General features: G+C 43.1%; 1 protein-coding gene across 1 annotated transcript in view; it reads right to left on the reverse strand.

Moving 5' to 3' along the window:
* LOC311104495 (delphilin-like) overlaps positions 1-14,654 on the reverse strand; it is a gene marked incomplete at its 5' end in the record, with an annotated part of 55,174 nt that overhangs the window by 37,826 nt on the left and 2,694 nt on the right. The window contains 3 exons of the mRNA XM_084146349.1: positions 13,180-13,334; positions 13,563-13,895; positions 14,209-14,462. Of these exons, the coding sequence (XP_084002475.1) occupies positions 13,180-13,334; positions 13,563-13,895; positions 14,209-14,462 (742 nt within the window). The remainder of the gene's footprint in view (positions 1-13,179; positions 13,335-13,562; positions 13,896-14,208; positions 14,463-14,654) is intronic.

Genomic DNA, 14,654 nt, shown 5'->3' on the forward strand with positions numbered 1-14,654 from the left:
AATCAGAGAATCACACATCAATTGCAACAACAGTAGCCAACAGTACAGCGGTGGAATCTCCCCCAGAAAACCTACTCACAGGGGACTCTTTAAACACTACTTACCAACTTTACCCAAACTATTAGCGAGGACATACAGCAATAAAAAGTATCTGTAACTCTCCAGTTAACGAGACATATAAACAATGCTCCAATATTTTCTGACTTTCAATTGACTATTTGCCAACATAATGTCAAATAACTACCACATAACATTGCAGGACATACTGCACTGTACGCTCTTATCCAAAGCTGTATCATATCAAACTATATGTTTTGCAGAACTTTAAAGTGTTCCAGCACTTGCTAACCCATGGGTTGTTAGGCAGTTTAAGAAGTTCTGCTGGCGACTGCGTCAGAAATTTAAGGGAGAATTTATTAAAGGAAGTAGGCTGCTTAAAAATAGAACACATCCGTGGGGAGAGATGGGTAGATTGGCTGGGACAGAGGCACAAGCTGGCTGGTCAAGTTTAGAAGAAGCTAGAGAGGACAGTGACTTCACCTCTGAATCCACAGGGCACGTGCACACCAAGGCAGTGATAATCAAAGAGAGATGAGGAAAGTTAATGAAAGATAATGAAAAAGAGAGAGAGAGAGAGAGATAATAACGTCTGTGAAAACACCCAGTGACAGATCATCTGGGTCCATCCATTATAAACACCATAATATATTATTATGAGCCCATATTAAAACATTGCCACTGTCATATTAACTGAGAGCTCATATTGATGAGAGGGACTGAGACAGTTGTGGAGGTGTGACGCACATACTGCTGTTCTCACATGGTAATCCATGTAGGGAGGCAGTGGAGATGTAGCCTCGTACGAACCATCCTGATCTCGCGAGCTCACATTCGGTTTCACTACACGGAATGTGAGCTCGCGAGATCAGGATGGTTTGTACGAGGCTAGTGGAGATGCATATGTTAGTGAAATCTAGCCCATCTCTGCCCATCAGCAAAGGTCAGAGGGATGAAAACAGTAGAGTACAGCAAGCAGCACATGACAATCTACATTAGTCCAGGTGGCAACAGCAGGAGCTGCAAGGTTTTAGACTATATCCCAGAGACTGAACCTCATCAGCAACCATTTACACCAATCAGGAAAGTCAATTTGCAGCAGCAGCAGCAGCAGCTGAGTTAGCCACAGGTTTGTGCAGGGTTGGTGGTAGCTAACTAGCTAGTCTCCCTCAGCTTAAGGGTTGGCTAATGCTAGTAAGCTAGCATTAGCGCTCAGCATCTTTAAGCTATTGGGTGTCAGTCAGAGTTATTTAACAGTATATTTAGTGAATAGGCAAGCTAAGGATGTTGATATAAGTCATAATATTAGGAAAAGTGTTTATTTCCAGCGAGTGTACAGTTGAAGTCGGAAGTTTACATACACTTAGGTTGGAGTCATTAAAACTTGTTTTTCAACCACTACACACATTTCTTGTTAACAAACTATAGTTTTGGCAAGTAGGTTAGGACATCTACTTTGTGCATGACACAAATAATTTTTCCAACAATTGTTTACAGACAGATTATTTCACTTATAATTCACTGTATCACAATTCCAGTCGGTCAGAAGTTTACATACACTAAGTTGACTGTGCCTTTAAACAGCTTGGAAAATTCCAGAAAATGATGTCATGGCTTTAGAAGCTTCTGATAGGCTAATTGACATCATTTGAGTCAATTGGAGGTGTACCTGTGGATGTATTTCAAGGTATACTTTCAAACTCAGTGCCTCTTTGCTTGACATCATGGGAAAATAAAAAGAAATCCGCCAAGACCTCAGAAAATAAATTGTAGACCTCCACAAGTCTGGTTCATCCTTGGGAGCAATTTCCAAATGCCTGAAGGTACCACGTTCATCTGTACAAACAATAGCACGCAAGTATAAACACCATGGGACCACGCAGCCGTCATACCGCTCAGGAAGGAGACGCATTCTGTCTCCTAGAGAAGAACGTACTCTGGTGCGAAAAGTGCAAATCAATCACAGAACAACAGCAAAGGACCTTGTGAAGATGCTGGAGGAAACAGGTACAAAAGTATCTATATCCACAGTAAAACGAGTCCTATATCGACATAACCTGAAAGGCCGCTCAGCAATGAAGAAACCACTGCTCCAAAACTGCCATAAAAATGCCAGACTACAGTTTGCAACTGCACATGGGGACAAAGATCGTACTTTTTTGAGAAATGTACTCTGGTCTGATAGAACTGTTTGCCCATAATGACCATTGTTATGTTTGGAGGAAAAAGGGGAATGCTTTCAAGCCGAAGAACACCATCCCAACCTTGAAGCACGGGGGTGGCAGCATCATGCTGTGGGGGTGCTTTGCTGCAGGATGGACTGGTGCACTTCACAAAATAGATGGCATCATGAGGAAGGAAAATGATGTGGATATCTTGAAGCAACATCTCAAGACATCAGTCAGGAAGTTAAAGCTTGGTCGCAAATGGGTCTTCCAAATGGACAATGACCCCAAGCATACTTCCAAAGTTCTGGCAAAATGGCTTAAGGACAACAAAGTCAAGGTATTGGAGTGGCCATCACAAAGCCCTGACCTCAATCCTATAGAAAATCTGTGGGCAGAACTGAAAAAGCGTGTGCGAGCAAGAAGGCCTACAAAACTGACTCAGTTACACCAGCTCTGTGAGGAGGAATGGGCCAAAATTCACCCAACTTATTGTGGGAAGCTTGTGGAAGGCTACCCGAAACGTTTGACCCAAGTTAAACAATTTAAAGGCAATGCTATCAAATACTAATTGAGTGTATGTAAACGTCTGACCCACTGGGAATGTGATGAAAGTAATAAAAGCTTAAATAAATAATTCTCTCTACTATTATTCTGACATTCCACATTCTTAAAATAAAGTAGTGATCCTTACTGACCTAAAACAGGGAATTCTTACTAGGATTAAATGTCAGGAATTGTGAAAAGCAGAGTTTAAATGTATTTGGCTAAGGTGTATGTAAAAACTTCCGACTTCAACTGTATTTGATGGGTTTGGCTGGGTAGCCACTTCGGTAGCTACTTTTTTTGGCTCATGTCTCTTTATATTCGTATAGCCTAGGGGCTATGTAGCTTCTTATCTGTCATGTTTGGAATTTTGTTGCTCTATTTTGCGGACACTTTAATTTTTCTTTACAGCTGAGTTGCCCTGGTCGTGTCAGTATACAGTAACTTAAAAATGAACTAATTACATATTGCACCTCTACCTTGCTACCTTGCAGATGAGCCAAGGAGGACAGATGAGAACAGCAGGCCAATGGAGCACTTACAACAGCAGCAGCCAGGGGCAACTGGTAGGGAAGAGGATGATTTAGGTGACCCAGACACAGGCCCAAAACAAGTTAAGCTACCCCACTATCCCCTTGATCATTTTGGATTGCAAAACTAAAGAGAGACACCAGACAAGACACAGAGACAGCAACAGAACAGTAGATGATGGAGAAGACACCAGACAAGACACAGAGACAGCAACAGAACAGTAGATGATGGAGAAGACACCAGACAAGACACAGAGACAGCAACAGAACAGTAGATGATGGAGAAGACACAAGACAAGACACAGAGACAGCAACAGAACAGTAGATGTTGGAGAAGACACCAGACAAGACACAGAGACAGCAACAGAACAGTAGATGTTGGAGAAGACACCAGACAAGACACAGAGACAGCAACAGAACAGTAGATGATGGAGAAGACACCAGACAAGACACAGAGACAGCAACAGAACAGTAGATGATGGAGAAGACACCAGACAAGACACAGAGACAGCAACAGAAGAATAGGATGGAGAGAGATACCAGAAGAACAGAACAGACCATAACAGAAGAGAATAGAAAAAGGAGACAGCAACAGACAAGACACAGACAGCAATAGACAAGACACAGACAGCAACAGTCAAGACAGAGAAAGTGACAGAAGAGCGCAGATGGAGCGACAACAGAGGTGGGTTGAGCACACAGTAGACTGTATCATTTCAAGCTTCTCTGTAGATTCCAATTAGTTTTATTTATTTGCACAAATTATAACAGGTGAAATACAGACAATGAAACGTAAAACATGGTTTACAAAGAATTTGCAGGTTAGGTGAAAAGCCAGTGAAATTACTATTAAAACAATTGTTTAATTTTACACTTTTTACAACCAGGAAAGGAAAAGAGAGGAGGGTTGACAGTAACATAAAAGACTAAGGTACAGCAACAGAAGATGGCAGACAAGAGACAGCAACTGACAACACATAGAAAGCGATGGAGAGAGGCAGAGGAGGGGTGAGCACACAGTAGACTGTATCACTTAAAGCTACTCTATGGATTCTAATTACTGCAATTTGTGTGAGAGAGAGAGAGAGAGAGAGAGAGGGAGAGAGGGGGGGGGGGGGGGTACTGTGGGATTATTTAATCAGTTTGGTTTATTGGACAGCCCAGAGTCTGTTTGAAGTTGTTGAGTGGTATGGAGGTTTTTGGCAATACGTTGTAAATATATTTGTTCCAGAGTAGAGAGACTCCCAGTAGCAACTGCAATTGAGTACTGGCAGTGTCTGCTGTGGGAGGTGGAAAGGTGCAAGTTACCTGAAAAAGATCTAATCTCTCAATGTGCACCAAATTCATGCATTTACCTGTTGAAATTACTTCTTATTTTTTTTGCTGGGGGAGGATGCCCCTGGACACCCCTACTGGCTTTGGGCTAACCCCTGCATGTCTTCAAATCCTACAAAACACCCCTGATGAGAGCAGAGAAGTCTTTTGGAGTAAGATTCTGCTGTGACAGATACAAATGAGACCCAAATTACATTATCTTCTCCCATTATCACATTATGTTACATTACCTCTTACCTCACCTCCCACTGAGGGAGGGAGCAGACTAAACTCTCTCCAGTCAACACTGGTTATGTAATAATAATATGAGCCTTCTGTTTTTGGAGGGGGGAGAGTGAGCTAGGAATATTCCTTGATGGTGAGAGAAACTCATCGTAACTGCACAAAATTGATGAGAAGGAGAAAGCAACAAACAACGCCCATTAAAAAGCCAGGACATACATTTATTTTGACAATTGATAACACGTAAACTAGAATTTACCTTTGGTAGCCTAGCTATCAACTGAGTATTAGTACCATTGCGTTCTGACAAAACAGTCCTGTCTACCAACCATCATTAGTACAGTTGTTGACAAATAGCAGCAATTTTCTAAACTCCAGACTCTATGACATTTCGACATATCAGCTGGCATTATCAATTACAGGAAGATGAGAGGAACACAAAACTGATCAAACTGGCCAAAGGCTTAGTCAAATAAACCAAAATCCTCCCCATCACCAGACAGATGCAGTGAAATGTGTTTTACAGGGTCACTAATAGTAGTACAGCGCCCCTGGATCAAATTAACGTAAAGTGCCTTGCTCAAGGGCACATAGACAGATATTTTTCACCTTGTCGGCTCAGGTTTTCGAACCAGCGACCTTTCGGTTACTGGCCCAATGCTACAACCGCTAGGCTACCTGCCGCCCCTATGCTGTATCTTATTGAGTACACAATACCTGCATAACTGTCTATTTCACAACACCTGCCCAAATCACAGTACTAACATCACTCAGATCACCAGGCAGCAGTACTCACCTGAAGCAGGTCATCATCAGCAGCATCGCTTTCTGCAGGGTTTATAAATCCAAACCAGAGGAAGGAACAGTGTGTGTGTGTGTATGTGTGTGAGTGCGTGCGTGTATGTGTGTGTGTGTCCAAAGCCTGTCACTGCAGTGTGCAGATGCAGCAGATGTGTGTGAGAGTGACTGCGTGTGTGCATCTCCCTAACACCAACAGCAAAGTGCCTGCAGAGAAGCTAAGAGCTGGATAAAGAGACTGAAAAAATGATGATAATCAACAATGTGATGCAAAAAATGTGTGTGTATATAAGTCTCTCAGACACACAGAAAGTGCCTGCGCACACAAAAATGTTTGTTTTCTATTTCGCTATCAATGCTAAGAAGAAAGAAACGTGATATTCCCTGGGGACTTTGACAGTTTTCCTCTGTACCTGAAGGATAAATGGCCTGGCTCACAAATGTCACTCTATTACCTACATAGTGCACTAGTTTAGACCAGAGCCTGGTTAAAAGTAGTGCACTATATAGGGAATAGGGTGCCATTTGGGACGCATCCATTGAGTATGCAAACCAAACTGACATCTCCAGCCCGAGGAGGATTTCAAACAGGCAGTCCTCACCACGAGACAGCCCACTGGTGACATCTGATCAAAGTCATTGAGCTTCGTCACATAACTAATTCTGTTCCTCCCACCTTTCTGAGGAAGAATTATGAGGAAAGCAGTTTTTCGATTAAATATTGATTGTCATGCAATTAAATTGCTCTTGTTCCTCCAATGCAGACCTATTGTTGTTCAAGATTACCATATCGATTAATACCTCAGCCAGGGCCTGTATTTATAAAGCATCTCAGAGTAGGAGTTCTGATCTAGGATCAGGTCCCCCCTGTCCATATAATTCTATTCAATATGATCTAAAAGGCTAAACTAATCCTAGATCAGCACACTTACTGGTCCTGGTCGGTTAAACACACTAAGGTCTACTAGACTCTCCCCAAGCTCATTGCTGTGTAATAGAACACTAAAACACAAAGGGTATTGGTAGACCACTTGAATATGATTCATTACAATGAACATTCAAAGCTCCCCCTGTGGGTAAAATCAATTGTCCTGATCCAATGCACAGTAAGTCATCCAGGTGAGCTGAACTGAACCAATCGATCTAAATGGACGAGATCGATTTTGGATTGCTCAAAGGGTTCAGTTTTCGCGGACTGCTCCATATTTTCTCACAAACGTGCAACTCAATCAGGTTCCATTCAATTCAATACAACGGTATTAGCCCCCTTGGGGGCAATTAGGAATAATACACCATGTGATGAAACTAAGATTTTACCATAGATCATAAACATTATACACATATGTTCAGTATATGGACATCATAGCATTTCACGTCTGAGCCATCCCTGTAAGCAACCTCGATGAAACATATCCAATATTAAAGCACTAATCATATCACACACGCACACAAACAAAGAAACAAACAGATTTGTTGATTTTGTACGTTTGCCCACTGACAAAGAAATGATCAGTCTATAATTTTAATGGTAGGTTTATTTGAACAGTGAGAGACAGAATAACAACAAAAAAATCCAGAAAAATGCATGTCAAAAATGTTATAAATTGATTTGCATTTTAATGAGGGAAATAAGTATTTGACCCCCTCTCAATCAGAAAGATTTCTGGCTCCCAGGTGTCTTTTATACAGGTAACGAGCTGAGATTAGGAGCACACTCTTAAAGGGAGTACTCCTAATCTCAGCTTGTTACCTGTATAAAAGACACCTGTCCACAGAAGCAATCAATCAATCAGATTCCAAACTCTCCACCATGGCCAAGACCAAAGAGCTCTCCAAGGATGTCAGGGACAAGATTGTAGACCTACACAAGGCTGGAATGGGCTACAAGACCATCGCCAAGCAGCTTGGTGAGAAGGTGACAACAGTTGGTGCGATTATTCGCAAATGGAAGAAACACAAAATAACTGTCAATCTCCCTCGGCCTGGGGCACCATGCAAGATCTCACCTCGTGGAGTTGCAATGATCATGAAAACGGTGAGGAATCGGCCCAGAACTACACGGGAGGATATTGTCAATGATCTCAAGGCAGCTGGGACCATAGTCACCAAGAAAACAATTGGTAACACACTACGCCGTCAAGGACTGAAATCCTGCAGCGCCCGCAAGGTCCCCATGCTCAAGAAAGCACATATACAGGGCCGTCTGAAGTTTGCCAATGAACATCTGAATGATTCAGAGGAGAACTGGGTGAAAGTGTTGTGGTCAGATGAGACCAAAATCGAGCTCTTTGGCATCAACTCAACTCGCCGTGTTTGGAGGAGGAGGAATGCTGCCTATGACCCCAAGAACACCATCCCCACCATCAAACATGAAGGTGGAAACATTATGCTTTGGGGGTGTTTTTCTGCTTAGGGGACAGGACAACTTCACCGCATCAAAGGGACGATGGACGGCGCCATGTACCGTCAAATCTTGGGTGAGAACCTCCTTCCCTCAGCCAGGGCATTGAAAATGGGTTGTGGATGGGTATTCCAGCATGACAATTACCCAAAACACATGGCCAAGGCAACAAAGGAGTGGCTCAAGAAGAAGCACATTAAGGTCCTGGAGTGGCCTAGCCAGTCTCCAGACCTTTAATCCCATAGAAAATCTGTGGAGGGAGCTGAAGGTTCGAGTTGTCAAACGTCAGGCTCGAAACCTTAATCACTTGGAGACGATCTGGAAAGAGGAGTGGGACAAAATCCCTCCTGAGATGTGTGCAAACCTGGTGGCCAACTACAAGAAACGTCTGACCTCTGTGATTGCCAACAAGGGTTTTGCCACCAAGTACTAAGTCATGTTTGCAGAGGGGTCAAATACTTATTTCCCATATTAAAATGCAAATCAATTTATAACATTTTTGACATGTGTTTTTCTGGATTTTGTTGTTGTTATTCTGTCTCTCACTGTTCAAATAAACCTACCATTAAAATTATAGACTGATCATGTCTTTGTCAGTGGGCAAACGTACAAAGTCAGCAGGGGATCAAATACTTTTTTCCCTCACTGTATATATTGTGGCTTCTATCAATGTAATTGTCTGCATCATTTCCAATCCCCCTTATATATTGTTTTATAAATATATATTATTTTAAATATATATAAACTACCGTTCAAAAGTTTGGGGTCACTTAGACATTTCCTTGTTTTCCATGAAAACATACATGAAATGAGTTAGAATAGGAAATATAGCAAAATGAATAGTAAATGTAGTCATTGACAAGGTTAGAAATAATGATTTTTAATTGAAATAATAATTGTGTCCTTCAAACTTTGCTTTCGTCAAAGAATCCTCCATTTGCAGCAATTACAGCCTTGCAGACCTTTGGCATTCTAGTTGTCAATTTGTTGAGGTAATCTGAAGAGATTTCACCCCATGCTTCCTGAAGCACCTCCCACAAGTTGGATTGGCTTGATGGGCACTTCTTACGTACCATACGGTCAAGCTGCTCCCACAACAGCTCAATAGGGTTGAGATCCGGTGACTGTGCTGGCCACTCCATTATAGACAGAATACCAGCTGACTGCTTGTTCCCTAAATAGTTATTGCATAGTTTGGAGCTGTGCTTTGGGTCATTGTCCTGTTGTAGGAGGAAATTGGCTCCAATCAAGCGCCGTCCACAGGGTATGGCATGGCGTTGCATGTGATAGCCTTCCTTCTTCAAGATCCCTTTTACCCTGTACAAATCTCCCACTTTACCACCACCAAAGCACCTCCAGACCATCATTGCCTCCACCATGCTTGACAGACGGCATCAAGCACTCCTCCAGCATCTTTTCATTTGGTCTGTGTCTCACAAATGTTCTTTTTTGTGATCCGAACACCTCAAACTTCGATTAGTCTGTCCATAACACTTTTTTCCAATCTTCCTCTGTCCAGTGTCTGTGTTCTTTTGCCCATCTTAATCTTTTATTTTTATTGGCCAGTCTGAGATATGGCTTTGTCTTTGCAACTCTGCCTAGAAGGTCAGCATCCCGGAGTCACCTCTTCACTCTTGACGTTGAGACTGGTGTTTTGCGGGTACCATTTAATGAAGCTGCCAGTTGAGGACCTGTGAGGCGTCTGTTTCTCAAACTAGACACTCTAAAGTTTTTGTCCGCTTGCTCAGTTGTGCACCGGGGCCTCCCACTTCTCTTTCTATTCTGGTTAGAGCCAGTTTGCGCTGTTCTGTGAAGGGAGTAGTACACAGCGTTGTACGAGATCTTCAGTTTCTTGGCAATTTCTCGCATGGAATAGCCTTCATTTCTCAGAACAAGAATAGACTGACGAGTTTCAGAAGAAAGTTATTTGTTTCTGGCCATTTTGAGCCTGTAATCGAACCCACAATTGCTGATGCTCCAGATACTCAACTAGTCTCAAGAAGGCCAGTTTGATTGCTTCTTTAATCAGCATAACAGTTTTCAGCTGTGCTAACATAATTGCAAAAGGGTTTTCTAATGACCATTTAGCCTTTTTAAATGATAAACTTGGATTAGCAAACACAACGTGCCATTGGAACACAGGACTGATGGTTGTTGATAATGGGCCTCTGTACGCCTATGTAGATATTCCATTAAATATCAGCCGTTTCCAGCTACAATAGCCATTTACAACATTAACAATGTCTACACTGTTACATTTTTTTGTGTATTAAAATAACATCAGATTGATCAGAAATAATAATAATAATAATAATAATATGCTATTTAGCAGACGCTTTTATCCAAAGCGACTTACAGTCATGTGTGCATACATTTTTACGTATGGGTGGTCCTCTGTAGCTCAATTGGTAGAGCATGGCGCTTGTAACGCCAGGGTAGTGGGTTCGATCTCCGGGACCACCCATACGTAAAAATGTATGCACACATGACTGTAAGTCGCTTTGGATAAAAGCGTCTGCTAAATAGCATATTATTATTATTATTATTTCTGATCAATTTGATGTTATTTTAATGGACAAAAAAATTGCTTTTCTTTCGAAAACAAGGACATTTCTAAGTGACCCCAAACTTTTGAACGGTAGTGTATATATATATATATATATTTTTTTTTTATGTATATATTTTCCTTTATTATTTTCCCCTAACCCTACCACCCCTCACCTAATTGGCGTAAACTAATGGACAACAACACTTAGGCTTCCACTTCCAGCTTACAGTGAGGGAAAAAAGTATTTGATCCCCTGCTGATTTTGTACGTTTGCCCACTGATAAAGACATGATCAGTCTATAATTTTAATGGTAGGTTTATTTGAACAGTGAGAGACAGAATAACAACAAGAAAATCCAGAAAAACGCATGTCAAAAATGTTATGAATTGATTTGCATTTTAATGAGGGAAGTATTTGACCCCTCTGCAAAACATGACTTAGTACTTGGTGGCAAAACTCTTGTTGGCAATCACAGAGGTCAGATGTTTCTTGTAGTTGGCCACCAGGTTTGCACACATCTCAGGAGGGATTTTGTCCCACTCCTCTTTGCAGATCTTCTCCAAGTCATTAAGGTTTCGAGGCTGATGTTTGTCAACTCGAACCTTCAGCTCCCTCCACAGATTTTTTATGGGATTAAGGTCTGGAGACTGGCTAGGCCACTCCAGGACCTTAATGTGCTTCTTCTTGAGCCACTCCTTTGTTGCCTTGGCCGTGTGTTTTGGGTCATTGTCATGCTGGAATACCCATCCACAACCCATTTTTCAATGCCCTGGCTGAGGGAAGGAGGTTCTCACCCAAGATTTGACGGTACATGGCCCCGTCCATCGTCCCTTTGATGCGGTGAAGTTGTCCTGTCCCCTTAGCAGAAAAACACCCCCAAAGCATAATGTTTCCACCTTCATGTTTGATGGTGGGGATGGTGTTCTTGGGGTCATAGGCAGCATTCCTCCTCCTCCAAACACGGCGAGTTGAGTTGATGCCAAAGAGCTCGATTTTGGTCTCATCTGACCACAACACTTTCACCCAGTTCTCCTCTGAATCATTCAGATGTTCATTGGCAAACTTCAGACGGCCCTGTATATGTGCTTTCTTGAGCATGGGGACCTTGCGGGCGCTGCAGGATTTCAGTCCTTGACGGCGTAGTGTGTTACCAATTGTTTTCTTGGTGACTATGGTCCCAGCTGCCTTGAGATCATTGACAATATCCTCCCGTGTAGTTCTGGGCCGATTCCTCACCGTTTTCATGATCATTGCAACTCCACGAGGTGAGATCTTGCATGGTGCCCCAGGCCGAGGGAGATTGACAGTTCTTTTGTGTTTCTTCCATTTGCGAATAATCGCACCAACTGTTGTCACCTTCTCACCAAGCTGCTTGGCGATGGTCTTGTAGCCCATTCCAGCCTTGTGTAGGTCTACAATCTTGTCCCTGACATCCTTGGAGAGCTCTTTGGTCTTGGCCATGGTGGAGAGTTTGGAATCTGATTGATTGATTGCTTCTGTGGACAGGTGTCTTTTATACAGGTAACAAGCTGAGATTAGGAGCACTCCCTTTAAGAGTGTGCTCCTAATCTCAGCTCGTTACCTGTATAAAAGACACCTGGGAGCCAGAAATCTTTCTGATTGAGAGGGGGTCAAATACTTATTTCCCTCATTAAAATGCAAATCAATTTATAACATTTTTGACATGCGTTTTTCTGGATTTTTTTGTTGTTATTCTGTCTCTCACTGTTCAAATAAACCTACCATTAAAATTATAGACTGATCATTTCATTGTCAGTGGGCAAACATACAAAATCAGCAGGGGATCAAATACTTTTTTTCCCCTCACTGTATATAGTACATACTATATACATTTTAGGGACAAGGTATATTTTACATTAGTTATCATTTGTTTGTTTTTAATCCCACCCTTCAGCTCCCCTCAACACCTCTCATCTATCTCTGAACACCATCCCGTTTTGATTTCTATTTGCCATATATTTTTCAACTATGCTGGGATGTTTCACAAAAGTTCTGAACCTATATACATTTTACACAGTATATTTTACATTAGTTATCTCGTTTATTTTTTATTTTTAGTCCCACCCTTCAGCTCCCCTCAACACCTCTCATCTATCTCTGAACACCATCCAGTTTTGATTTCTATTTGCCATATAATCTTCAACTGTTGGGGAGTTTAAAAAAAAATAATTATGACACCCCCCCAGTACATTTCGAACTGTCCCTTATAGGGTAAGCATTAGAATAGTCTAAGTCGCCTCAATATTTGCAGCCATAGGTGATAATATCTCTCTAGGAGCTGATCCGTTGTCAGTATTGTGGAATCATTCTCCTTCTAACGACGCACTTAGTGAACGTTCTCTCTATGTGGTGTTTTGGGAAACGCATGTGACAACTTTGGCCGTTATAGGAACGATGCATTGTTAAAACATTCGTAAGCTTAAGATCCATCGCTATTGGGAAACAGGGCTCTTGTCTGACCCCTTATTCAACATCTCTTCATTATAAAAATCTGACCATGACGTAATGCCACAAAGAGGCAGCATGACAGTGTGTTATAATCAGCTGATTGGTACCTGACGCTGTCAATCAGCTGCTGATGGTCCTCATTGGTTAAGATGTCCGGGAGGGCTTCAGCTAGGTTCTCCACGTTCCTCTCGGCTGCGTACTGTTTCAGAACACCAAACAGCTGTTCCTTTATATCTGGTTCATCACCAAGCACCTCCTCCACCTGCAAGAAGATAAACACAACTTCCTGTTGACGTGGGCTTGTGTGTGTGGAGACCTCCACAGATGGAGACACAGACAGAGACAGAGATGGAGACAGAGACAGAGATGGAGACGGAGACAGACACAGACACAGAGACAGAGTCGGAGATGGAGACAGACACAGAGACAGACAAAGATGCAGACACACACACACTCACCCTACACACACACACCCCTGCCACCCACACACCTTCTTGTTAAACTCCAGGGCCTTGTGTGCACGGTCCTGCCTGACGCTATCCCCGCTCAGTGACACCTCCCTCATACTGTGGCTGAGGCGCTTGATCCTCCGTCTCATACTGAGCACGCCCAGACGCAGTGGGCGCCCCTGCGCCACCTTGATCATGGCCGCCGCCGTTTCGTGATACTTGACGGGGATCCCGTTGACCTCCATGACGTAGTCGCCGGCCCGGAGGCCGCTGCGGCCCGCCGGGGAGTTGGGCAGGCAGTCATCCACCAGGAGGGGGCAGTCTCCTACGATGGTGAAGCCGAAACGGCCGTCGGGGCCTGGGTTGATGTCCATCTAGGGAATGGGAACCAACAGTCAGATTAAAATTAGATGTGAAGTCAATGAACTGTCTATTTGATAAGTATCTGCATGGAAAGTAATGGAGGTTGTTTTAAAAGTACATGTCATTTTGCCCTAGACTTATGTGTTACCCAGCTCACAGTTCCAGATCAGTAGTAGTGATCACACTGGGGCTTATGTAACATGCAACAACACTGTCACAAACAACTCCTATCTGCCTTTCAAAAATGTCTCTAATGAAAAACCGAGGTAAAACGTCCACTATCTGCATCACTGAAGCCTAAATGACCTCCCATCTGTTCCAGACCTGTTCTATGCGTGACACCACTCCGATGCTGGGGGGTACAGTCTTCAGAGTCTGTGCCAGGGCCACCAAGGCCTGGGTGCTGAGAGAGGACACCTCCTGGCCCTCGATGTCCACCACCTGGTCCCCAGGCTGCAGGCCCGCCAGGTAGGCACTGCTGCCCTCAATCACAGACAGGATGTAGCTGGGGCCCGCGCCCCCCAGAGTGAACCCAAACTCCTCCGGCCAGTTCTGATTGGTCGCCGGGAGGGTCAGGTCTGGAGAGTAGTCAGGATTGGGTTGGTTACTTAAGCCTGTTATACATAGCCTGGGTGCCAGTCTGTTTCTGCTGTCTTGACAACTCCTTATGGTACATGTTTGACTTAGCAATGACAGCAATGTAGTTGGCAAGAGCACAAACAGATCTGGGACCAGGATACTTCTAACACAAACACTGCTATTACCAAGGT

This window comes from Coregonus lavaretus, assembly GCF_964263955.1.
Source record: "Coregonus lavaretus genome assembly, chromosome: 28".
NCBI classification, from domain to species: Eukaryota; Metazoa; Chordata; class Actinopteri; order Salmoniformes; family Salmonidae; genus Coregonus; species Coregonus lavaretus.